At 37.1% G+C, this 27552-nt stretch overlaps 1 protein-coding gene across 4 annotated transcripts in view; it reads left to right on the top strand.

Annotated features, from left to right (window-relative positions):
- mon2 (MON2 homolog, regulator of endosome-to-Golgi trafficking) overlaps positions 1-27552 on the top strand; it is a 63469-nt gene that overhangs the window by 22800 nt on the left and 13117 nt on the right. For 2 of the 4 annotated variants that reach the window (XM_079604415.1, XM_079604413.1), the window contains exons 18-28: positions 1382-1455; positions 3017-3107; positions 5433-5534; positions 7214-7324; positions 15423-15598; positions 16551-16713; positions 17612-17905; positions 20018-20216; positions 21878-22512; positions 24664-24807; positions 26073-26090. In XM_079604415.1, coding sequence (XP_079460541.1) covers positions 1382-1455; positions 3017-3107; positions 5433-5534; positions 7214-7324; positions 15423-15598; positions 16551-16713; positions 17612-17905; positions 20018-20216; positions 21878-22512; positions 24664-24807; positions 26073-26090 — 2007 coding nt within the window. The remainder of the gene's footprint in view (positions 1-1381; positions 1456-3016; positions 3108-5432; positions 5535-7213; positions 7325-15422; positions 15599-16550; positions 16714-17611; positions 17906-20017; positions 20217-21877; positions 22513-24663; positions 24808-26072; positions 26091-27552) is intronic. The other 2 variants (XM_079604416.1, XM_079604414.1) reach the window with 1 other exon arrangement.

Genomic DNA, 27552 nt, shown 5'->3' with positions numbered 1-27552 from the left:
GTTCATTTTCATATAAAAATGTCCTGATAATTTACTCACCCCCATGTCATCCAAGATGTCCATGTCTTTCTTTCTTCGGGCGAAAAGAAATGAAGGTTTTTGAGGAAAACGTTCCAGGATTTTTCTCCATATTATGGACTTCAATGGCAACCAACGGTTTGAAGGTCCAAATGTGAGTTTCAGTGCAGCTTCAAAGTCTCGACACGATCCCAGCCGAGGAATAAGAGTCTTATCTAGCGAAACCATCGGCCATTTTATAAAAATAAATAAAAATAATTTACTTTTTAACCACAAATGCTTGTCTTGTGCCATCTCTGAGATGCGCCACGCATTACATCATCACGTTGGAAAGGTCACGCAAGACGTGTTTACAAAGCGAACGGGCAAAGACTAATAGACGTACCAATAATGATATGCACACGTAATGACCATTTTAAACAATAAACTGACACCGTTCAACATACATGATAATTGTAAACACTGGGTCGGTACTTCTGACTACGTCTTGCGTGACCTTTCCAACGTGATGATGTAATGCATGGCGCATCTCAGAGATGGCACAAGACGGGCATTTGTGGTTAAAAAGTAAAATTTTTTTATTTATTTTTATAAAATGGCCGATGGTTTCGCTAGATAAGACTCTTATTCCTCGGCTGGGATCGTGTCGGGACTTTTAAGCTGCACTGAAACTCACATTTGGATCTTCAAACCATTGGTTGCAATTGAAGTCCATTATATGGAGAAAAATCCTGGAATGTTTTCCTCAAAAACCTTCATTTCTTTTCGCCTGAAGAAAGAAAGACATGGACATCTTGGATGACATGGGGGTGAGTAAATTATCAGGACATTTTTATTTGAAAGTGAACTACTCCTCCATTAAGTTCTTGAATTTGAGGGTATTGGACCTGGAAAGTCCTTGAAATGTCCTTGAATTTGAAGTTTACCCAGGTGTGGGAACCCTGTAAAAACAGCCTATCTCAGCTCCACGTTCAAAACCTAGTGAGCCGCTTGCCTAGAAAGCACGTTCAGCATCATACATGCTTTTTGAGATGGCAGAGTTTATGTGCTCCATAGGCAAGTGGCAAGACAACAGCTTTTTTAGGGGGCATAATAAGTGACAGTATTATTTTTGCACATCATAGACACTTTCTGAGTCAGCAGTATTTTTTCGTCCTTGTTATTTGAAGATATTGCTCAGAAATGCTCAGGTGCCTCAAGTCCAAAAATGTTGCCAACGTAATGGGATGCTGCATATTTCCACAGGCCAAATGTTTACATTCATGCATTTAGCAGACGTGCCTTTTATCTAAAAGAGCCAACGAGATTAATAATAATATGCAATACTATGAAATGCAGAGTAAATTATTCTTTTCTGTCGCAGGTTTTGACCACGGCGGTGATGACCGATCTACCCGTCATATCAAATATCCTTTCCAGACTCTTTGAAAGCTCACAGTAAGAACGTCAGAATAGAAATAATGCATATAGTGCATGATGTCACTGATACTTAATATCAAATGTGACCCTGGACCACAAAACCCTTATGGGTAAAAATTTTTAAATTGACATTGATACATCACATGAAAGCTGGACAAATAAGCTTTCCATTGTTATGCATTGTTTGTTATGATATGACTAACTATTCTGGAAATCTGGAATCTGAGAGTGCAAAACAAATCTAAATATTGAGAAAATCGCCTTTAAAGTTGTGCATTTATGTTCACGATTGTGCTGCATTCACTCACAAAAATACATGTTTTATATATTTACAGTAGGAACTTTACAAAATATATTCATGTGACATGATCTTTCCTTAATATCCTAATGATTTTTGGCATAAAAGAAAAATCTATAATTTTGACCCATACAATGTATTGTTGGCTATTGCCACAAATATACCCGTCGACTCGAGACTGGTTTTGTGATCCAGGGTCACATGTATATTTTTAACCCTTTGGGGACTAAGCCCTTTTTGGTCCGTTTTCTCTATTTTTACATTTGGGCTTATAAACCATATGTAATGGAGATGGAACACCATGTGTTTGGTATCTATGGATTCAGAAGACCCTAAGCTAACATAATCATGCATGTTATGTGTTTATAAAGGAAGTATGAGTGAAAAATGTACAATAATCGAGAGAATTTCAAAAACGAAAATTAGATTTTTGTCATTTATTACTGAAAATCACACCTCACACAACAATAGTGACCAGTTTTTGAACCAAAAAAATATTTGTCAAACCCTTTGCTTGACAGCCATTTGTAATTGTTTAATCAAATGTTTTAAGAACAATGAAATAAGGAACTTTTTTTACAAACAGTCCCAGGCGTGAAAAAGCGTCTGCTTCGAACTAAATGAGAACTGCTTGCTCTGAAGAACTGACACACTCACAACCTGGCAGATTTCCTTTCCACTAACTGTTCCAGAGCTTGTTCTGCCGTAAATCTTACTGCTTGCCATCATAAAAGTGCTAAAACAATACAATAATAATGCTATTTAAGTTCTTCTGTCTCTCTCTTATATAGATCTCTGTGCGCTCTGTAATACTCCGCTCCGTTCGCTATCTGTCTCATTCTCCGTCCACATGACGCTGTTTGTTTGTACATGTTGAAGGCTACAGAGTCCTCTGATTGGCTAGAATACGTCATGGTAACCTTCCTCTGATTGGGTAAAAAAAAAAAAATCCTCCCAGCGGCAATTTTTCCATTGGTGGAGTTTGCCTAACAACATCGATTTCATTGGTCTTTTTATGCAGTGGTATTGCGCAACAGCGAAGTGTGTGTCTAATACAAACGGAACATCACTGTTTTCAGCGGAATCTGAGGAAGACGGCAAAAAAGACCGCACCTCTCTATCATTAATAGTTTTGAAGATAATTGCACATTTGTAAAAGTATGCCATTTTGGGCGGTACCGCCCAATTCGTCCCCAGAGGGTTAAAGAGTGCAATTGTTTCAATAAGTAGTGTTTACATCCATAGATCAATTGTAGAAGTAAATGGTGTGTGTGATTGTAGATACCTGGACGACGTCTCTCTGCATCACCTGATAAACGCCCTGTGCTCTTTATCCATGGAGGCCATGGAGATGGCTTACGGGAACAACAAGGTGCGTCATTTATTGTCGTTTATATATTTACACCAAGATATTTACAATACTTTACTAGGATAAAACCAAGATATTTACAATACTTTACTAAGATAAAACCAAGATATTTACAATACTTTACTAAGATAAAACCAAGATATTTACAATACTTTACTAGGATAAAACCAAGATATTTACAATACTTTACTAAGATAAAACCAAGATATTTACAATACTTTACTAAGATAAAACCAAGATATTTACAATACTTTACTAAGATAAAACCAAGATATTTACAATACTTTACTAAGATAAAACCAAGATATTTACAATACTTTACTAGGATAAAACCAAGATATTTACAATACTTTACTAGGATAAAACCAAGATATTTACAATACTTTACTAGGATAAAACCAAGATATTTACAATACTTTACTAAGATAAAACCAAGATATTTACAATACTTTACTAAGATAAAACCAAGATATTTACAATACTTTACTAAGATAAAACCAAGATATTTACAATACTTTACTAAGATAAAACCAAGATATTTACAATACTTTACTAGGATAAAACCAAGATATTTACAATACTTTACTAAGATAAAACCAAGATATTTACAATACTTTACTAGGATAAAACCAAGATATTTACAATACTTTACTAAGATAAAACCAAGATATTTACAATACTTTACTAGGATAAAACCAAGATATTTACAATACTTTACTAGGATAAAACCAAGATATTTACAATACTTTACTAAGATAAAACCAAGATATTTACAATACTTTACTAAGATAAAACCAAGATATTTACAATACTTTACTAAGATAAAACCAAGATATTTACAATACTTTACTAGGATAAAACCAAGATATTTACAATACTTTACTAGGATAAAACCAAGATATTTACAATACTTTACTAAGATAAAACCAAGATATTTACAATACTTTACTAGGATAAAACCAAGATATTTACAATACTTTACTAAGATAAAACCAAGATATTTACAATACTTTACTAGGATAAAACCAAGATATTTACAATACTTTACTAAGATAAAACCAAGATATTTACAATACTTTACTAGGATAAAACCAAGATATTTACAATAGTTTACTAAGATAAAACCAAGATATTTACAATACTTTACTAAGATAAAACCAAGATATTTACAATACTTTACTAAGATAAAACCAAGATATTTACAATACTTTACTAAGATAAAACCAAGATATTTACAATACTTTACTAAGATAAAACCAAGATATTTACAATACTTTACTAAGATAAAACCAAGATATTTACAATACTTTACTAAGATAAAACCAAGATATTTACAATACTTTACTAAGATAAAACCAAGATATTTACAATACTTTACTAGGATAAAACCAAGATATTTACAATACTTTACTAAGATAAAACCAAGATATTTACAATACTTTACTAGGATAAAACCAAGATATTTACAATACTTTACTAAGATAAAACCAAGATATTTACAATACTTTACTAGGATAAAACCAAGATATTTACAATACTTTACTAAGATAAAACCAAGATATTTACAATACTTTACTAGGATAAAACCAAGATATTTACAATACTTTACTAAGATAAAACCAAGATATTTACAAGATATTAACGGTGAATATATACAATACTTTACTAAGATAAAACCAAGATATTTACAATACTTTACAAAATATCCGAAAAGGAAATGAGATTGACAGCCACTTATCAACTCAAAGCCAAAATTCACACTGCGCACAACAGGCTCGAAGCGTGTATCGAACTGCCAGAGTCACGTGATTTCAGTAAACGAGGCTCTGTTATGTCATAACTGTTTTGAAACACTTCGCAATTTCAATGGTTCACTGCTGGAGTCACTGAGAACCAATGAACCAGTGTCTGTGGGGTTTACCTGATCTCTGAGCAGTTTTATACATCTGTAGATGTTTTAATTAGACATTGGTATAATTAAAATGAATAATGGTAGTTAAAAGTCTCTTATTGGCCAGTTTAGCTGAACCAATCATGGAACAAACAAAGCCTCGATCTGCACACCACTAGAAATCAAAGGTTGAGCAGAGCGCCCTCTTCAGGCACTCCAGATCCTGTTATTGGACCTTTGGTCCCATTAGCACCAATCTCATCTGGAGATCACTTTGGTCTCATCCAATCCTGTGAGAGAGAGAGAGAGAGAGAGAGAGAGAGAGAGAGAGAGAGAGAGAGAGAGAGAGAGAGCAACACATCCACAATACTTCTCAGGATGGTAATTATGCTGAAGCTTCTGCAGATTAATGTCATCATGTTTTATATCTCGCTCAGGAGCCGTCTCTGTTTGCGGTGGCCAAGCTGCTAGAGACCGGACTGGTGAATATGGACCGGATCGAGATTCTCTGGAGGCCGCTGACGGCTCATCTACTGGAGGTGAGAGCAGGGGCCAATCAAAACAATACAGCTCCTCCTTTGGAAATCATTATTTAAATAATAATATATTTTTAAGACTGTTTATGGCTTGAAGTTGCCTTTGACCATTTGTTTTAGATTTATTTATTTACTTTATGTTTTTATTTGATTTATCATTTATATAATTTATTTTAGTAATTTATTTATATTTATACATATTTATTGTTATGAAGTCATCTTTATCTATTTCATTTTTTATTTATATTGTTTAGTTTTGAAGCTGTCTGTCAATTTGTCGCATTTATATTTTATATTTATTTATTTACTATCTGCTGATATGTATAATTTATAAAAAAATATTTAATTGACTTATGTATATTAGTTCTTTATTTATAAATACTGTTTTGCTTTAAAGTCATCTTTGTCAATTTGTTTTGCGTATTCTCTATATTTATTTATTATGCATATATTATTTCTTAATTTAAATCATTTTATTATTTATTATTTAAGTTTTGAAGTTGTCTGCCTATTTTTTTATATTTTTATATTTATTTATTAAGTATATACAATTTGATGAAATGTATTTATATTTATTTATATAGACCGTTTAGTTTTAAAGGTGTAGGTTAATTTTTTTTCTGTGTTCTTTAGCTCTAATCACTAATAATATTGTTTCAGGGTCTCGAATAACTAATAATATTGCTGAAACAAATTTGACCAATACCAGTACAACTAATTACAGTAAATAACAGGCGGCTCTATACTTGCTGTCCTTGTCTGCTGTACTCACACTTTTTCTGTAGTTTTATATATATATATATATATATATATATATATATATATATATATTTATATATATATATATATATATATATATATTTATATATATATATGCCAAAGCACGATGTCCTCATGTTGTCTTATTCCATCTTTTTTCCTTCTCTGTCTTTTGCGACATGTCTGTTTTGTAGAAGGTAAGTGCCGAACTTTCTTTTTCACTTCAGAAATCCTTCTCTTTGAATAGTGAAGTCGACTGTTTTCAAATCAGCCTGCGTTTTGTTTCATTTCATGTTTTTGTTGTTGCGTTAATCAGATGTTTCGTTTTCATAATGATCTTGGCTGTCACATGACTCGCATCAGTGCTGCACACTGAAACCCAGATCACAGAACGGCGTTTTTCTGAGTGTCATTTTATACCTTCAGCTTTGTGTTGTGCAACTTCAGAAAGTCAAAAGCAATAGAGTAGAAATAACAGAAGTTATTTAAATAGACATTGACATTTTGCTCCATAGAGTTTAATGCATTAGGGAATGTTCATGCAAATAATAGGAAAGGACTTTCTGACTGTGATTCAAGATGGCCATATTATTATTTAATCATCTGCTTTACGTTTACATAAAAAAACTATTGGGATCTTAAAAAAATCAAATATAATTTATGAATATTTTGCAAATCAGTCTATTTATATTTTTTTTGCACAATTTTTTTTTAATAACCTATATCTATTGCTTTGCTTTTTTGTGTGTTAATGATGTTATTTTGCCCATCTTTGTGTTGTCACCCTCCAATTGCGATGTTTGATTTGTCCGTCTGAATCTCACCCGATGCGCTCATACTTCACCACTAAATCATAAGAAAATAATAACGAACTGATATATTGCATTAAGAAAATGAAGCCTGTTATGCCACTATCTTGTCAGGTGTGTCAGCATCCTAACACTCGTATGAGGGAATGGGGTGCAGAGGCCATTACCTCGCTGATCAAAGCTGGACTCTCCTACAAACACGAGCCACCGCTGTCCCAAAACCAGGTAATGATTCAGTCGGCTCTTCTGAAATTAGTGCTACTTCTGGGTAGGGTTGGGTATCTTTGGAATTTTAACCATTTCGATTCTGCTTATCGATTCCTAATTTTGATTCCAATAAGGTAAAAAAAAATATTTAAAAAAAACTTAGATATCATTCACATTTAGTCTTATTGCAGAACATTTAATTGTAGCTGAATATCTTGAACAAAAATCTACAGGCTGAAGAACACTTACACAAGAAACTTCTGCCTGTGGTTTAAAAATACCATGGAAAACCAACTAACCTAATATAAATTTCAAGCATTATTAAAGACAAGTAAACACTCGGTAATTAAAAAAGAACAATTAAAAAAATACTTAACTTAAAAGGTCAGTGTTTCCTCTAGGATTTTTTCCAGCTGTGGTGGCAGGCCCATTTCCCCAGGGGGAGGGGGCGCCGCTCATGAGTGATATTCCCATGGGCCACGCCCCCTTGCCCCAGGTGTTTAAACCTCCCCTAAGTATTATAATTAGGGATGGGTATCGATTCAGATGTTCCGATTCGATTTCAATTCGCAAGCTCTCAATTCGATTCAATTTCGATTCTCGATTCGACTCCATGAATATAGATTTAACACAAAACCTATATTTATAAAAAAGAACTGTGAACTTAAGTTTACGAGTGGTTAATTAATAAAAAGAAATTAAGAGCCAGTATATTAAACTATTATTATTTTAGGTACACTTGGGTACATTAAAAGAGAACCCAACCATATCAAATGCATACAATGAATAGACAGGATTTTGATGCAAGATGAAAAATCGATTATTGAAAAAGTCAGAAGTGTCTCATGCCTTGATCAAACAGGATCAGGTTATTTTATGTTTAAGATAAAACAAACATAAAATCTCACTGCATTAGAGTAACATGGAGGCTGCAAGCCTATGAAGTGTAGGAAAACTAATACTGGCTTTTGGGTGATATATAAATAAATATGGGGGAAAAAAATCGATTCATAGCCTTTGAGAATCGATATTGAATTGACCACATTTTAAAAAACGATTAATCGAAAAATAGTTTTTCTAGTTATAATATGAAAGGTTCCAATTTACAGCGGCAATGCGATTATGCGCATCCCGTGCGCCGAATGATGCACTTGAAGCAACTCGAAGTCACAGCGTGCAGCGCTTCACATTGAAAAGTTAAAAGCACAAAGCGAAGAGATATTTGATGCTTACTGTATTATATCTATGCAACAGTTTATTGAGCCTTTTCTTTTAACAGTTTTACATTTCATTTACAGTGCGCATGAAGAACAATTCATAGTGCTCTCTACTCCAGTGCTGTAATCTAACAGAACTAACGCAATAAACTCCAGCAAACAGTAAGATAAAGTCATTTTATGCAAACCATAGACCTTTATCTACAAATAAAGTATAATAATGTGAACATTGATCTTGGAGAGTGTCATCGTGTTACTCGTAACCGAACGCGACGCGCTGTTTGAGTTCTGAATGGAGAATGACTGAGGAGAGATGAGTTTTCATTAACTTTAACTTAACGACTTAAATATAAATTTTTACCTCACATTATGCTCTCGAATGACTTTAGAAGTCTTAGAATATAGTGCACGAAAACTTTATGGTGCTTTACAATGTGTTTTATGCCTTTAGTGGGGCTTAACAATAACGCAATAGTATGCACAATATCGGAGCTCACTGAGAAGCTGCAGCCGTGGCGGGAGGATTTTTGTTGTGGCGGCCCACCACGGCTGAATGAATGTAGCGGAAACACTGAAGGTGAAACTAATATTATTATAGAGACGGCGGCAGGAATATTAGTGTTATTATAGAGACGGCGGCAGGAATATTAGTGTTATTATAGAGACGGCGGCAGGTATATTAGTGTTATTCTAGAGACGGCGGCAGGAATATTAGTGTTATTCTAGAGACGGCGGCAGGAATATTAGTGTTATTATAGAGACGGCAGCAGGAATATTAGTGTTATTCTAGAGACGGCGGCAGGAATATTAGTGTTATTATAGAGACGGCGGCAGGTATATTAGTGTTATTCTAGAGACGGCGGCAGGAATATTAGTGTTATTCTAGAGACGGCAGCAGGAATATTAGTGTTATTATAGAGACGGCGGCAGGAATATTAGTGTTATTATAGAGACGGCGGCAGGAATATTAGTGTTATTATAGAGACGGCGGCAGGAATATTAGTGTTATTATAGAGACGGTGGCAGGAATATTAGTGTTATTATAGAGACGACAGCAGGAATATTAGTGTTATTATAGAGACGGCGGCAGGAATATTAGTGTTATTCTAGAGACAGCAGCAGGAATATTAGTGTTATTATAGAGACGGCAGCAGGAATATTAGTGTTATTATAGAGACGGCGGCAGGAATATTAGTGTTATTATAGAGACGGCGGCAGGAATATTAGTGTTATTATAGAGACGACAGCAGGAATATTAGTGTTATTCTAGAGACGGCGGCAGGAATATTAGTGTTATTATAGAGACGGCGGCAGGAATATTAGTGTTATTATAGAGACGGCGGCAGGAATATTAGTGTTATTATAGAGACGACAGCAGGAATATTAGTGTTATTCTAGAGACGGCGGCAGGAATATTAGTGTTATTATAGAGACGGCGGCAGGAATATTAGTGTTATTATAGAGACGGCGGCAGGAATATTAGTGTTATTATAGAGACGACAGCAGGAATATTAGTGTTATTCTAGAGACGGCGGCAGGAATATTAGTGTTATTATAGAGACGGCGGCAGGAATATTAGTGTTATTATAGAGACGACAGCAGGAATATTAGTGTTATTCTAGAGACGGCGGCAGGAATATTAGTGTTATTATAGAGACGACAGCAGGAATATTAGTGTTATTATAGAGACGACAGCAGGAATATTAGTGTTATTCTAGAGACGGCGGCAGGAATATTAGTGTTATTATAGAGACGGCGGCAGGAATATTAGTGTTATTATAGAGACGGCAGCAGGAATATTAGTGTTATTATAGAGACGGCAGCAGGAATATTAGTGTTATTATAGAGACGGTGGCAGGAATATTAGTGTTATTATAGAGACGGCGGCAGGAATATTAGTGTTATTATAGAGACAGCAGCAGGAATATTAGTGTTATTATAGAGACGGCAGCAGGAATATTAGTGTTATTATAGAGACGGCGGCAGGAATATTAGTGTTATTATAGAGACGGCGGCAGGAATATTAGTGTTATTATAGAGACGGCGGCAGGAATATTAGTGTTATTATTGAGACGGCGGCAGGAATATTAGTGTTATTCTAGAGACGGCGGCAGAATATTAGTGTTATTATTGAGACGGCAGCAGGAATATTAGTGTTATTATAGAGACGACAGCAGGAATATTAGTGTTATTATAGAGACGGCGGCAGGAATATTAGTGTTATTATAGAGACGGCGGCAGGAATATTAGTGTTATTATTGAGACGGCAGCAGGAATATTAGTGTTATTCTAGAGACGGCGGCAGGAATATTAGTGTTATTCTAGAGACGGCGGCAGGAATATTAGTGTTATTCTAGAGACGGCGGCAGGAATATTAGTGTTATTATAGAGACGGCGGCAGGAATATTAGTGTTATTCTAGAGACAGCAGCAGGAATATTAGTGTTATTATAGAGACGGCAGCAGGAATATTAGTGTTATTATAGAGACGGCGGCAGGAATATTAGTGTTATTATAGAGACGGCGGCAGGAATATTAGTGTTATTATTGAGACGGCGGCAGGAATATTAGTGTTATTCTAGAGACGGCGGCAGAATATTAGTGTTATTATTGAGACGGCAGCAGGAATATTAGTGTTATTATAGAGACGACAGCAGGAATATTAGTGTTATTATAGAGACGGCGGCAGGAATATTAGTGTTATTATAGAGACGGCGGCAGGAATATTAGTGTTATTATTGAGACGGCAGCAGGAATATTAGTGTTATTCTAGAGACGGCGGCAGGAATATTAGTGTTATTCTAGAGACGGCGGCAGGAATATTAGTGTTATTCTAGAGACGGCGGCAGGAATATTAGTGTTATTATAGAGACGGCGGCAGGAATATTAGTGTTATTCTAGAGACAGCAGCAGGAATATTAGTGTTATTATAGAGACGGCAGCAGGAATATTAGTGTTATTATAGAGACGGCAACAGGAATATTAGTGTTATTATAGAGACGGCGGCAGGAATATTAGTGTTATTCTAGAGACGGCGGCAGGAATATTAGTGTTATTCTAGAGACGGCAGCAGGAATATTAGTGTTATTATAGAGACGGCGGCAGGAATATTAGTGTTATTATAGAGACGGCGGCAGGAATATTAGTGTTATTCTAGAGACGGCGGCAGGAATATTAGTGTTATTCTAGAGACGGCGGCAGGAATATTAGTGTTATTATAGAGACGGCAGCAGGAATATTAGTGTTATTATAGAGACGGCAGCAGGAATATTAGTGTTATTATAGAGACGGCGGCAGGAATATTAGTGTTATTATAGAGACGGCGGCAGGAATATTAGTGTTATTATAGAGACGGTGGCAGGAATATTAGTGTTATTATAGAGACGGCAGCAGGAATATTAGTGTTATTATAGAGACGGCGGCAGGAATATTAGTGTTATTATAGAGACGGCGGCAGGAATATTAGTGTTATTCTAGAGACGGCGGCAGGAATATTAGTGTTATTCTAGAAACGGCGGCAGGAATATTAGTGTTATTATAGAGACGGCGGCAGGAATATTAGTGTTATTATAGAGACGGCAGCAGGAATATTAGTGTTATTATAGAGACGGCGGCAGGAATATTAGTGTTATTCTAGAGATGGCAGCAGGAATATTAGTGTTGTTATAGAGACGGCAGCAGGAATATTAGTGTTATTCTAGAGACGGCGGCAGGAATATTAGTGTTATTCTAGAGACGGCGGCAGGAATATTAGTGTTATTCTAGAGACGGCGGCAGGAATATTAGTGTTATTCTAGAGACGGCGGCAGGAATATTAGTGTTATTATAGAGACGGCGGCAGGAATATTAGTGTTATTATAGAGACGGCAGCAGGAATATTAGTGTTATTATAGAGACGGCAGCAGGAATATTAGTGTTATTCTAGAGACGGCGGCAGGAATATTAGTGTTATTCTAGAGACGGCGGCAGGAATATTAGTGTTATTATAGAGACGGCGGCAGGAATATTAGTGTTATTATAGAGACGACGGCAGGAATATTAGTGTTATTATAGAGACGGACGGCAGGAATATTAGTGTTATTATAGAGACGGCGGCAGGAATATTAGTGTTATTATAGAGACGGCGGCAGAATATTAGTGTTATTATAGAGACGACGGCAGGAATATTAGTGTTATTATAGAGACGGCGGCAGAATATTAGTGTTATTATAGAGACGACGGCAGGAATATTAGTGTTATTATAGAGACGGCGGCAGGAATATTAGTGTTATTATAGAGACGGCGGCAGAATATTAGTGTTATTATAGAGACGACGGCAGGAATATTAGTGTTATTATAGAGACGGCGGCAGGAATATTAGTGTTATTATAGAGACGGCGGCAGGAATATTAGTGTTATTATAGAGACGGCGGCAGAATATTAGTGTTATTATAGAGACGACGGCAGGAATATTAGTGTTATTATAGAGACGGCGGCAGGAATATTAGTGTTATTATAGAGACGGCGGCAGGAATATTAGTGTTATTCTAGAGACGGCAGCAGGAATATTAGTGTTATTATAGAGACGACAGCAGGAATATTAGTGTTATTATAGAGACGGCGGCAGGAATATTAGTGTTATTCTAGAGACGGCAGCAGGAATATTAGTGTTATTATAGAGACGGCGGCAGGAATATTAGTGTTATTATAGAGACGGCAGCAGGAATATTAGTGTTATTATAGAGACGGCGGCAGGAATATTAGTGTTATTATAGAGACGGCGGCAGGAATATTAGTGTTATTCTAGAGACGGCGGCAGGAATATTAGTGTTATTCTAGAGACGGCAGCAGGAATATTAGTGTTATTATAGAGACGGCGGCAGGAATATTAGTGTTATTCTAGAGACGGCGGCAGGAATATTAGTGTTATTATAGAGACGGCGGCAGGAATATTAGTGTTATTATAGAGACGGCGGCAGGAATATTAGTGTTATTATAGAGACGGCGGCAGGAATATTAGTGTTATTATAGAGACGGCGGCAGAATATTAGTGTTATTATAGAGACGACGGCAGGAATATTAGTGTTATTATAGAGACGGCGGCAGGAATATTAGTGTTATTATAGAGACGGCGGCAGGAATATTAGTGTTATTCTAGAGACGGCAGCAGGAATATTAGTGTTATTATAGAGACGACAGCAGGAATATTAGTGTTATTCTAGAGACGGCGGCAGGAATATTAGTGTTATTCTAGAGACGGCGGCAGGAATATTAGTGTTATTATAGAGACGGCGGCAGGAATATTAGTGTTATTATAGAGACGGCAGCAGGAATATTAGTGTTATTATAGAGACGGCGGCAGGAATATTAGTGTTATTATAGAGACGGCGGCAGGAATATTAGTGTTATTCTAGAGACGGCGGCAGGAATATTAGTGTTATTCTAGAGACGGCAGCAGGAATATTAGTGTTATTATAGAGACGGCGGCAGGAATATTAGTGTTATTATAGAGACGGCGGCAGGAATATTAGTGTTATTATTGAGACGGCGGCAGGAATATTAGTGTTATTCTAGAGACGGCGGCAGGAATATTAGTGTTATTATAGAGACGGTGGCAGGAATATTAGTGTTATTATAGAGACGACAGCAGGAATATTAGTGTTATTATAGAGACGGCAGCAGGAATATTAGTGTTATTCTAGAGACGGCAGCAGGAATATTAGTGTTATTATAGAGACGGCAGCAGGAATATTAGTGTTATTCTAGAGACAGCAGCAGGAATATTAGTGTTATTATAGAGACGGCAGCAGGAATATTAGTGTTATTCTAGAGACGGCGGCAGGAATATTAGTGTTATTATAGAGACGGCAGCAGGAATATTAGTGTTATTCTAGAGACGGCAGCAGGAATATTAGTGTTATTCTAGAGATGGCAGCAGGAATATTAGTGTTATTCTAGAGACGGCGGCAGGAATATTAGTGTTATTCTAGAGACAGCAGCAGGAATATTAGTGTTATTCTAGAGACAGCAGCAGGAATATTAGTGTTATTCTAGAGACGGCGGCAGGAATATTAGTGTTATTATAGAGACGGCGGCAGGAATATTAGTGTTATTATAGAGACGGCGGCAGGAATATTAGTGTTATTATAGAGACGGCAGCAGGAATATTAGTGTTATTCTAGAAACGGCGGCAGGAATATTAGTGTTATTATAGAGACGGCGGCAGGAATATTAGTGTTATTATAGAGACGGCGGCAGGAATATTAGTGTTATTATAGAGACGACAGCAGGAATATTAGTGTTATTATTGAGACGGCAGCAGGAATATTAGTGTTATTATAGAGACGACAGCAGGAATATTAGTGTTATTATTGAGACGGCAGCAATAATATTAGTGTTATTCTAGAGACGGCGGCAGGAATATTAGTGTTATTATAGAGACGGCGGCAGGAATATTAGTGTTATTCTAGAGACGGCGGCAGGAATATTAGTGTTATTATAGAGACGGCAGCAGGAATATTAGTGTTATTCTAGAGACGGCGGCAGGAATATTAGTGTTATTATAGAGACGGCAGCAGGAATATTAGTGTTATTATAGAGACGGCGGCAGAATATTAGGCTGCTGTCACTTTTTAAGAGTTGCCCAATATAGTTGCACACGCCTGCAGCTCTGAAAGCGTCTCGCGCTTGAATGGTTTAAAATCACTTTTTCTGTGCGCACGTTTTGGATGTGTGTGCAGCACAGAAAACAGCAAGTCATCTTGAAATGCTTACAAATGAATCGATATGAGAAATCTAAATTTTAATTTTATAACAAGTATCCGATTCCTGACCTCAAGTATTCGATTCCCAGCCCTACTTCAGAGTTTGATTTTGGTTATTGATTGGACAACACGTAAACCGATCCCCTGTCCTCCTCAGCGTTTGCAGCTGCTGCTTCTGAACCCGTTGAAGGAGCTCTCCAACGTCCTTCACGCTGATATCCGACAGAAACAGCTGGAGTGTGTCCTGCAGATCCTACAGAACCAGGGAGACAGTCTCGGACCGGGATGGCCTCTGGTACTGGGGGTCATCGGAGCGATCCGAAACGACCAGGGGTGAGACACACTGCCTGACCTTGCAGAAAAGACTATTTTTTTTTTTTTTAGCTCATCAAAATGGTACAAAACTTGGAAAATGTTTTGGCACTTGCTATGTGAACACAAAAAAATCATGGACATGATTCGAAAAGGATAAATGGTCCTGAGAAATATAGACACACTTGTATTGTTCGCTGTCAAAAATGAGCGCATTGGAAACGAATGGGAGATACTCTAGTGGAAGCGTTTGGTACTGCACCCAAACAAAATCTTACTGAAAGCTAATTTTTTTTAGATGTCAAGCTTAAATTTGGTGATTTTTCTCACAGCTTTAGAGTAAAACGTGTTTTGGAAAATATGTTTCATATAAAAATTTACAATAGTATTTTTGTGCATTTTTCATAACAATAAAAAAAAATATATAACTTTTTTAAGTTTACTTTTTTTGAACTTGTCACTTCAGCAATAATTTGTTAAGTGTCATCTTTAAAAAGAAAACAAACTTTAGTCTGTGCTCTAAAGCTTTTAAGATTTTCAGGTCAAATGCTCAAAAAGTGAATAAATGGATTCACTTAACTACTGCATAAATATAATATAGTACCGTAAAATCCCCTAAAAATACAAATTATGAAATAAAAACATTATCAAACTAAAACATAGTCCATTCATTTTATTCAAATTAAAAAATAATTCAGTAATTTCAGTCCACGTGAAGAGCACCAGACCCCAATATACTCATGGCAAAGTTAAATGTCCCCAAATTTCAATATTTTCATTGGTCTTGGTTGGGTTATGCTAGTTGGTGCTGGATTGGTGCTTGGTCAATCCTGAAAAGTGGGACCAGCCTCTAGTGAAGCCAGTTGACCAAGGAAGCCTTTATGATTTAGCTAGTTAACAGCTCGCATCCAAAAGTCACATTTAAAGTGTTGATCTTGGAGAGTCTCATTTGTACGCATCTTTCATTCCACAGTGAATCCCTCATACGAACAGCGTTCCAGTGCCTGCAGTTGGTGGTGACCGACTTCCTACCCACAATGCCTTGCATGTGCCTCCAAGTTGTGGTGGATGTAGCCGGCAGCTTTGGGCTCCAGAACCAGGAGCTGAACATCAGCCTGACGTCTATCGGCCTTCTGGTGAGGAGTACCGCTAGTGTTGCTAGTAAAATCGGTAACACTTTACAATAAGGTTCATTAGTTAACATGAACTAAGAATGACCAATACTACTACAGCATTTATGAATCTTAGTTAATATTAATTTCAACATTTACTAATATATTATGAAAATCAAAGGTTGTATTAACATTAGTTAATGAACTAACATGAACAAACAATGAACAGCTGGATTTTATTAACTAACGTTAACAAAGATGAACAAATACAGTAACAAATGTTGATTTTTTGTATTTTTTTGTATTAAGCCATCTGATAATAAAGGCTTTTTTTGTATTGCAAGTTAACAAAACAGTTGCTTATACAAGGTAAGAGATCAATGACATATACTGTATACACATACAGAAGAGAGAAAGAAAGAACACACAAAAAAGAAAACCGCTAAATATGAATATATCGATATAGTGATATATAGTGGTATGCAGGTACATGGGTAAGTTTAAGCAATGGGATATTTTAGTGATATAGATAGAGGCAATTTGAGACAATCATAGTAATAGAGTTGTAGTAGAAGTAGTATGCATACTACTAATAATAATAGTAGTAGTAACAACAATAATATTCATGATAATAATAGTAGGAGTAGTAGAGTTTTAAATCTAAAGAGTGCCATGGTCATCCTAAAGTTTTCTGTGATGGACTACTAAAAACCATAGAGCACCTTGACTGGATACTTCTTCTTTAGGTGCGCTCTCTTCTATTGGACTTTGTGCGAAGTGAAGACAGTAACAAATGTATTGCTCATTGTTAGTTAATACATTAACTAATGTTAACTAATTAACCTTATTGTAAAGTGTTGCCTGCAAGTCAAGTTCCTTTGGATAGATGAGTAGACTGAGTAAAAATCTTCTCTTTCTGCAGTGGAATATCTCAGATTACTTCTTCCAAAGGGGAGAAGCCATTACAGAGGAGCTGGAAAAGGAGGAAGCGGTTCTCCTGAAACAGGCCCAAGATAAAGGAGAACCTCTGAACCGACCCTTCCACCCGGCACCGCCCTTTGACTGCCTGTGGTTGTGCCTGTATGCCAAACTGGGCGAGTTGTGCGTAGACCCACGGCCGGCTGTGAGGAAAAGCGCAGGGCAAACCATGTTCTCCACCATTGCTGCTCACGGGACGCTGCTGCAACCTCCGACCTGGAACATTGTGGTTTGGAAGGTACTGGGTCAGACTTGGCCAGTGGCCAAATTAACTAGGGATGCACTGATATGAAAAAATTTGCCGATAATTCTTTGTATTTGAAAGCCGAGAACCGATATATTGGCCGATAAATCTAAATCCAAAACAGAAGTCTTTAAAAAATTATGCATGTTTAGTCATGTGACGCATATTGTACTGATAGATATCTATGGCCGTTTGTCTATAAGACGTGTTTTGGTTGATCGGATCACAAGTGGACGACACTAAATACAGGTGTGAACGAGGTCTAAAATGTTTTGACCTTCCAGAGGTAGTTGAAAACACATTTGGCTGGATACTGGATCAGATTCGGCCAGTGACCAAATTAACTAGGATGCACCGATATGAACATTTTTGCCTATACCGATAACCGATAATTCTTTGTATTTGAAAGTCGATAACCGATATATAGCCGATACATCTAAATCTAATAATTTTTGAAAGCCTGATTACAAAAACAAAATTCTCACCATTGAAAGCCTTGTCCCAAGCACACAATTTGCCTTTGGCTAAGCCACACCCTCGAATGTAGATTGACCAATCACAGCGCAGCCAAGAACGAGCTCCCACAGAGGTCTGACACTTTTTCACAGCGCTCCATTGACTTTAACACAGGCGTCTCATATTTTTGGTCTCGGCAGGCTATTACCGTCTTAGTTTTATCAAAAATATGGTTAAACGTTGTGGCTGGGGCATTTGTAACACAGATACGTGTTTCCCAGAGAGGTTGGAGGGGGTGTCCGTTTTTTTCAAATCCTGACAAGTGTCGTCTTTGGATTAAACTGTGTGGACGTCCTCACAGTCAGCGAAACCCCTCAAGGATCAACAAGCTCACTTTTGTGCTCTAAGATGCATTTAGCTTTTAACCTTACTGTGAAGTTATACTAGTTAGACAGTTTTATGCTGTTTAGGTCATGATTTCGGTTCTCTACCCTAATTGTTGATACGCTAGCACACGCTGCTAATAAATACAACTTTATACTTGATATTGTGAGTCCCAGCCTCCGTCTCCATTAGGATATGCGGTGGTTCATTTTTTGACTGTGACCGTTATGCTTTTGCCTCTATTTGGATGCCTTGTTGTTGCTTGCGTTTCACCGGTATGTCTTGAATAAAGCCTTCGAACGCACACTGCAGCCACTTTTGCCTACTTCTATCGGACACTTTATTTGCTGCTTTATAAAAGTTTGATAAAATTTCAGCAGGAAGAGCTGTCACAGCATAAGCCATGTGGATACCAAACCAGAGCCCAGATGAAGTTGACGGACGTAGCAACAGTAACTAAGGGGGGCGGGGCTTAGCCAAAGGTGAATTATGATGTTCTCATTATAATTGTATGTAGCTTATATGAAAGACTTGCGCTGCACTTAACCATATTTTCCTTTTCAAAGTGATTCCAATCATTTTTCAAGTAATTCAAAACCATCATGTTGAACAGTGCGCATCTGAAGTGTCTCAGCTGAAGGAAATAATACATTATTATAACTTGAATATATCGGCCAAATTTTCTTATCGGGTCGATAACATTAAACATGAACAATCAGTGTTTGCAGGACACTATTAGTTCATTTATGTAAGTGAGGATAGCAAAGTTAAGTAAACTGAGATATTATTTTTCAAAAATTCTTCAAAATGTATAAAAATTTGGGACCAAAAATGATTCAGACACTTTGAGCTCAGCATGTTTTGCTGAAGTGTTTTTTTCTTTAATTGCTAATGCTCTTTTTACACACAGACTGAACACAATGAAGCATTGCTTGGTAACTGGTTGAGCTAAACTGGTATTATCTAATTGTGTAGTTAAATTTAACAGTTGACAGATATTCAAAATAATTAATGTATGAGACAGTCTAACAGAAGGATGGACAAAACCAGAGAAATATCAACTGAGTTCTGGTCATATTTTATTACCATTTTCTAAACTATAGCGAATAAACTGTGATAATGTGGAAGGTGTCTGAATAAATTTGGCGTTGACCGTATATCGTCCGATACCGATATGATGGCTAATATATCGTGCACCCCTAAAATGAACCCGATTGCATTGTTATTGTTGCTAATGACGGAAACCTCTGTAACATTGCTCCGCAGGTTCTCTTTCATCTGTTGAACTGTGTAAGGAAGTCCTCCACCACGGCCGACAAGGAGAAGATCGAATCTGGAGGTGGAAACATCCTCATCCACCACTCGCGCGACACGGCAGAGAAGCAGTGGGCGGAAACGTGGGTTCTGACGCTCGCGGGCGTAGCTCGGATCTTCAACACCAGGAGATATCTGCTCCAGCAGCTGGGTAAGCATTGAAAGATGTGGTTCTCAAAGGCAACATCTACACTAATCCGGATATATTTGAAAACAGCTACAGTCAAACCAGAATGTATTCCGACACCTTCAACATTTCTCATTATCAGTTTATTCGCTGTAGTTTAGAAAATGGTAATAAAATATGACCAGAACTCAGTTGATATTTGGCCTCAATTGGCCTTCCTGTAGCTCAAACAGTAGAGCGTTGGCACTTGCAACGTCAAGGTTATGGGTTCGATTCCCAGGGAAAGCAAGAATTGACAAGAATGTAAATGTGAAGCTTTAAATTCAATGTAAGTCGCTTTGGATAAAAGCGTCTGCCAAATGCATAAATGTAAATGTAATGTAAATGATGTTTGACTGGTTTTGTCCATCCTTCTGTTAGACTGTCTCACACATGAATTATGTTGAATATCTGTCAGCTGTTAAATTTAACTACACAATTAGATAATACCAGTTTAGCTCAACCAGTTACCAAGCAATGCTTCATTGTGTTCAGTCTGTGGTGTAAAAAGAGCATTAGCAGTTAAAGAAAAACACTTCAGCAAAACATGATCAGCTCAAAGTGTCAGAATCATTTTTGCTCCCAAATTTTTTTAAATGTTACTGGTAGTCGCTGTATGAAGAATTTTTGGGTATAATATGTCAGTTTACTTTATTCTGCTCTATTCACTTACATAAACTATAGTGTCCTGCACACACTAGTAAAAATATTTCAAAAATTATATCTAGTGTCTGAATAATTTTTGGTTTGACTGTATATCTCTACATTTTGACCTTCCGGTCACACTGAGATGCCTTTTTAGCTTTTTGAAGACACTCTCCCAAGTTGTAGTTTGGACTGTGAGGTATTTGAAAATGATGCATGTTTAGTCATGTGATGCATATTGTACTGATAGATATCTATGGTCGTTTTGTCTATAAGAAGTGTTTTGGTGGATCGGATCACAAGTGGACGACATTAAATACAGGTGTGAACGAGGTCTAAAATATTTTGAGCTTATCCACTTTCCACACTTCCAGAGGTAGAAGAAAACGCATTCGACCGGATTGCTTTCGTAGTGCAAACACTCATGTGATCGAATGTGTTCAAACAGCCACAAAAGACCGTCTTCTCTCCGTCTACTGATCTAATGAGTAACATTATAGGAAGAGCTCGAACCAGACGGGGTTTAAACTTTGTCGGCTGGAGACCATCTGTTCTCTCTCCATTACAGCGTTCGGCTGGTCTTGTGTCTGTCAGAGCAGAAACTAAAGCTGATGTTCTCTGTATGTTTTCCGTCGTCTCCGGTCGCATTCACATGTAAATTACACAAGCTTATTTTGTACATTAGATTGAAAGATCTGGAAAACCCCATACATTTATCCTCCCATAGACCATCCCCTCGAAGAAATCAGGAGAGAAGTGGTTGACAGTGGACAAAAGAGACAGATTTAAATCTCCCTCGTTTACTTGTGTCCGATCGACCAAAACACACCTTAATACCAGGTGTATATACCGATATGTGCCTGCCTCGTTTCGGTGTGGACGAGAAACCTTTGGAAAATGCTAGTGAGGGAAGAAAGCTTTTTGAAACTAAAAACCGCCATTTCAAACGTATCCAGGATTAAAAGACGGATCTCAGAATTTGATTCTTGCTTTTTTTGCAGGGGACTTTTTCAAAGCTTGGGAAGTTCTTCTGGACCACATCCAGTCCGCTGCCCTCAGCAAGAACAATGAAGTTTCCCTCGCCGCCCTCAAGAGCTTCCAGGAGATCCTCCAGCTCGTCACGCCCATTAAAGACACGGATAAACCCGATGGTCTCGCAGCGATGGACGTTTCTTCTGTCCTTATGGAGTCTCTTCAAGGTTCTGGTCCAGGAAGACCCCTAATCCGATCCGATTCACTTGCAGAACGACTAGCCCAGCGCTACGGCGTCCAACCTTCGCTTCCGCCACCTGGAGAAGAGATCGACGACTCGGCTCTTTGGTGGTCAGCGTGGAACACTTGGTACCGGGTGGGAACCGAGTGCACGCGACCCCCAAGTGGGGGACCAGATAAACTAGTGTTCGTACCCAGCCAGCCTTTCCTGACGGCGCTAATACAGATTTTCCCAGCATTGTACCAGCACATCGCAGGAGGGTTCAGCATGGAGGATCTCAAGAAGCTGGGGGTGATCCTGTATGGAGCCGTGTCAGTCCCCATAAGTTCAGACTCCTCGCCGTTTATCTTGCCCTCCTACACCGAGGCTGTGCTCACAAGCCTTCAAGAAGCTGTCCTGACCGCCCTCGATGTCCTGCAGAAGGTACATAACCTACTTAAAGGTGCACTGTGTAATTAGCAGCATCTAGTGGTGAGGTTCTGAATTGCAACCAACAGAAGTTATGGTGGCCGACAGGAAAAGATGTCGTCGTCTGAGACAGCAGAGAGTAGCCAGTTAAGCAATGAGCTTTCTATACAAAGATAAATAAAGAAATTAGGTTTACTTAATTATTCAGTAAACCGATATGTTATTGTGAATATTATTGTTACTTGTTCATCATTGTCAGTGTTTTATTCGCTGACTTTAGCTATCACTTCATGAAGAGCAACATAGTGACCACTGTAGAAATGTCGATGTAAGGGAACCCGCGTTGATAAAAACATAACGGTTCATTAAGTAAGGTCTTTATACACCACTGAAAACATAGTTATGTATTGATAATACATTTCTGTCAACAGAACCTCCTAAATATTACAATATGCATAATAATACAATGCACCTTTAAGTTAGTTAGTTTATTTGTATAGCACATTTAAAAACAACAATAGTTTGGCCAAAGTGCTTTCCAATAAAACAATATTCCAACAGCATAACTAGCCAAAAATACAAAAAAACATTAAACACCACACCAAAGCAAAATAAAATTACAATTCACCTTTGGCTAAGCCCCGCCCCCTTAGTTACTGTTGCAACGTCCGTCAACTTCATCTGGGCTCTGGTTTGGTATCCACATGGCTTATGCTGTGACAGCTCTTCCTGCTGAAATTTTATCAAACTTTTATAAAGCAGCAAATAAAGTGCAGCAAAAGTGGCTGCAGTGTGCGTTCGAAGGCTATATTCAAGACATACCAGTGAAACGCAAGCAACAACAAGGCATCCAAATAGAGGCAAAAGCATAACGGTCACAGTCAAAAATTTAACCACCGCATATCCTAATGGAGGGGACTAACAAGGCTGGGACTAACAATAGGCTGGGACTAACAATATCAAGGAGCAACACTGTTCATGCAAAGCTGGGTAACGTTAGGTCTCTATTCACTTCTATAATCGTTATTACAAAGCAAACGGACTACGCGAGTATAAAGTTGTATTTATTAGGAGCGTGTGCTAGCGTATCAACAATTAGGGTAGAGAACCGAAATCATAACCTAAACCAACATATAACTGTCTAACTAGTATAACTTCACAGTAAGGTTAAAAGCTAAATGTATCTTAGAGCACAAAAGTGAGCTTGTTGATCCTTGAGGGGTTTCGCTGACTGAGGACGTCCACACAGTTTAATCCAAAGACGACACTTGTCAGGATTTGAAAAAAACGGACACCCCCCTCCAACCTCTCTGGGAACCGCGTATCTGTGTTACAAATGCCCCAGGCACAACGTTTAACCATATTTTTGATAAAACTACTACGACGGTAATAGCCTGCCGAGACCAAAAATATGAGGCGCCTGTGTTAAAGTCAATGGAGCGCTGTGAAAAAGTGTCGGACCTCTGTGGGAGCTCGTTCTTGGCTGCGCTGTGATTGGTCAATCTACATTCTAGGGCGTGGCTTAGCCAAAGGCAAATTAAAAGGATAGTTCCCGTTCCCCTCAACAATGGACATTATCTCATAATTTACTCACCCTCAAGCCATCCTAGGTGTATATGACTTTCTTCTTTCACCCAAACACAAAGTTATATTAATAAAAAATACCCTGGCTCTTCCAAGCTTTATAATGGGAGTGAATGAGGCCCAAAAAAGTGCATCCATCCATCATAAAAGTAATCCATACGACTCCATTGTTTAATAAAGGTGGATGATGGATGGATGCACTTTTTTGGGCCCCATTTACTCCCATTATAAAGCTTGGGATAATTTTCATTTTTGGGTGAACTATCCCTTTAATGTAGCCTGTTAACATACTTTGATGCTTCTGTTGTTTGGATTTCCTCTGTGGGCCGATATATTTGCGTTGTTAATGCAAGTACCACACGAGCACTAGTTGTTTAATGACTAGACAAGTCATCCATTCAGTCTCATCCTTATTTTTCTCACCAACCAAATAAACCTAACTCTGATGAGACTTGCATTTACACCAAAAAAACACTGAAAATCATGCTTTTTATTCATGGATTACACACTGTTATATCAACTAGATCAGTTGATTGTGAATAAGACTGAATGTCTGAATGATATTGTATGTCATTGTTCCAGGCAATTTGTGTGGGTTCGGAGAATCTCCAGGTGATGTATCCCGCCATCTTTGAGCAGCTCCTGTTGTTCGTAGAGTTCTCCTGTAAACCTCCTCAGTACGGAAAGATGGAGACCAAACACGTGGCCAATGCCAAATACAACCAGGTGAGTCTCTGTCCTGCTCCCACCTCGGATGGGCTTCACTTTTCAGCTGTTTTCAAGATGGTGGAATTGGTTTCGTTGGTCTTGTTGTTTTATGACTCACCATCATCACTCATCATCATCATACAGCATTCATTTCCATGTCTGTTTCCCAATATGATGATGTAGATGATCTTTCTTTATGCTCTGGAGCGTTTTGAGGGTTTTGAATGCACACATTGAAAAACGTCTTCTTTGCTGCCCCCCCCCCCCCCCCACACACACACACACACACACACACACACCCCGTTAAGTTATATGAGGCTCTAGGGTTACAACATTTCACTTTTGTCATACATTTTATGTGATTTTTAGATACTTTCAGTGGCTTTCCCTCTCTTTTTCTGATTGTTTTGGAATATTTTTGTCTTTGCATGCTGTTGTTTTATTTTATTTTAGTCATGTCTGAATACTTTGGACCACGTTGTTCCTTTTTCAAATTCAACGTGAAACATTTTTAGGGTTTTAAACATTTAAAGCTTTAATAACACTAGGGTTGGGTCAGTATACCTGTTAAAAAAATGTAAACCGGAAAGAAATGTGAAATACTCAAATGTTTAAAACATCATCTTTTACTTTAGATAATCTCTTACATCAAAATTAGTTTTTTGTGTCTCAGAAATTACACATTTTTTGAGAATATTGTGATACCGGTATACAGGTGAAACTGGAAAAATTAGAATACGGTGCTAAAGTTCATTTATTTCAGTAATTCAACTTAAAAGGTGAAACTAATATATTATATAGACTCATTACATGCAAAGTTAGATATTTCAAGCCTTTACTTGTTATAATTTTGATGATTATGGCTTACAGCTTATAAAAACCTCAAATTCAAAATTACAATATTGTGAAAAGGTTTTCATAAGCTGTAAGCCATAATCATCAAAATTATAAAAAATAAAGGCTTGAAATATCTGACTTTGCATGTAATGAGTCTATATAATATATTAGTTTCACCTTTTAAGTTGAATTACTGAAATAAATTAACTTTTGCACCGTATTCAAATTTTTCGAGTTTCACCTGTACATTGTACCTATATTACCCCATCTCTCAGGTTTAAATACAAAGTATTTTTAAACATGACTTTCAAACCAAACGTTTGTTAGTTTTTGTTGTTGTCATTGTATAAAGTAGTTTCATTGTGCGGTTGTGATCAGCAGTGGTAGTAAACATTTGTCTGCTCTTCTCTTGTTCTGTTTTTGTACTTCATACGGATCCGCTTTAGATCCAACTGTTTGCACCGGTGAGTTCTTCCTCCCTTCCGCTGTCTTCTTCTATATCTCCGTCTCTCGTCTGCTTTCTGCCTCGTTTTCTCTTCCTTTTTCTGTTCGGCTGCTCTCGAGCTCCATTTAACTGCTCTAAACGACAAACTTCGCTCTTTCATTCTCTTACGCCATTTCTCCACTCATTTCCCATCAGCCACATCTATTCATTCATCTCAAAACTGCCAAAATAAACTACAATTTCAGTTATTTTATGGCATTTCTTAGAGCTGTCTGTTGAAAAGTTATGAAATTTGGCACTTTTATCAGGGTTCGTACAAGGTGCTTAAAGTGTATTTGAATTTAAGTCCTGCAAAACCCTTGAAAACAGACATATTTTTGAAGAGGTTCTTGAAAAGTGCTTGAATTATTTAAAAAAAAATTCTGAAAAAATACAATCGTTTCACGCAAAATTAACGCTGTATTTCTCATGGCTATGAGCAAGATATTAAGCTTATGATAAATATATAATACAACTTTTATTCTTCAGGTCAATCATATATTCATGTAAAAAAATCTATATCCTTTCAATGGTTAAGGGGATTTCCCATGCCTCACAGCGCTGGTTGATGGATTGATCTCTATGAAGTGAAACATCAGATACCATATATATGTAATTTGAGTGAAAAAATAAATAAAAATAATAAAGATATTGTTTGATAAGTGCTGATTGAAGTCCTTGAATTCCAAAAAAGTAGTCCTTTCTGTACTTACTTTTTACAGAATCTGTACATCCCCTGATTTATAATGGAGAGTCTCCACTTCTATCAAACCAGTTTTTCAAACTCTCTAGCGCCACCAACAGTTAATTTTGTATACTTTTTAACTTACAATCTTTGAATTATGTGGTCAAGAAACAGACCATGTTAGGAATAGCATACTATCACACTACTCTTATTATTGTTGCAGAATGTAGTGTGTATAATCTGCATTTATCTGTATGTATATAATACTACATTTATAAATATGTACAGTCTACAACACTACATGACATACAGTCTCCCACAATGCAATGTGCTTGACTTGACCTTCCATTTCCAGTGTTTCAATAATTTTAGTTTTTAACATCATCCTGACTGATATTTCACACAAAATATTATTAAACAGAAACATTTCGGTTTCCAACATAATAACTGGATTAAACTTGCAACATGTTGAAAATAAAGTAGCTTGCTATTGTTTTTTTAGCATGTAGTACGCAGTATATACTACACACTTTACAGCAAGTAGTAAGCTATTATTTCATTCTGAACACAGCCTAAATGTATTGCCTTATGTGTAGTTTAAAGCACATGGTGGTTTCAATGGTGTTAAACCTACTTAAAAAAAGTTTAAAAGTTATTAATAGTCTTTTGATGGACCAATCTGCATGTAGCACATCTATGAATTGGACGACAAGGCATAATTTAAAGCATTTAATTGCAATCATGGCAATTAAATTAG

This window comes from Phoxinus phoxinus (assembly GCF_949152265.1).
Source record: "Phoxinus phoxinus genome assembly, chromosome: 25".
Lineage (NCBI taxonomy): Eukaryota > Metazoa > Chordata > Actinopteri > Cypriniformes > Leuciscidae > Phoxinus > Phoxinus phoxinus.
This window is presented reverse-complemented; position numbering and strand designations above follow the sequence as displayed.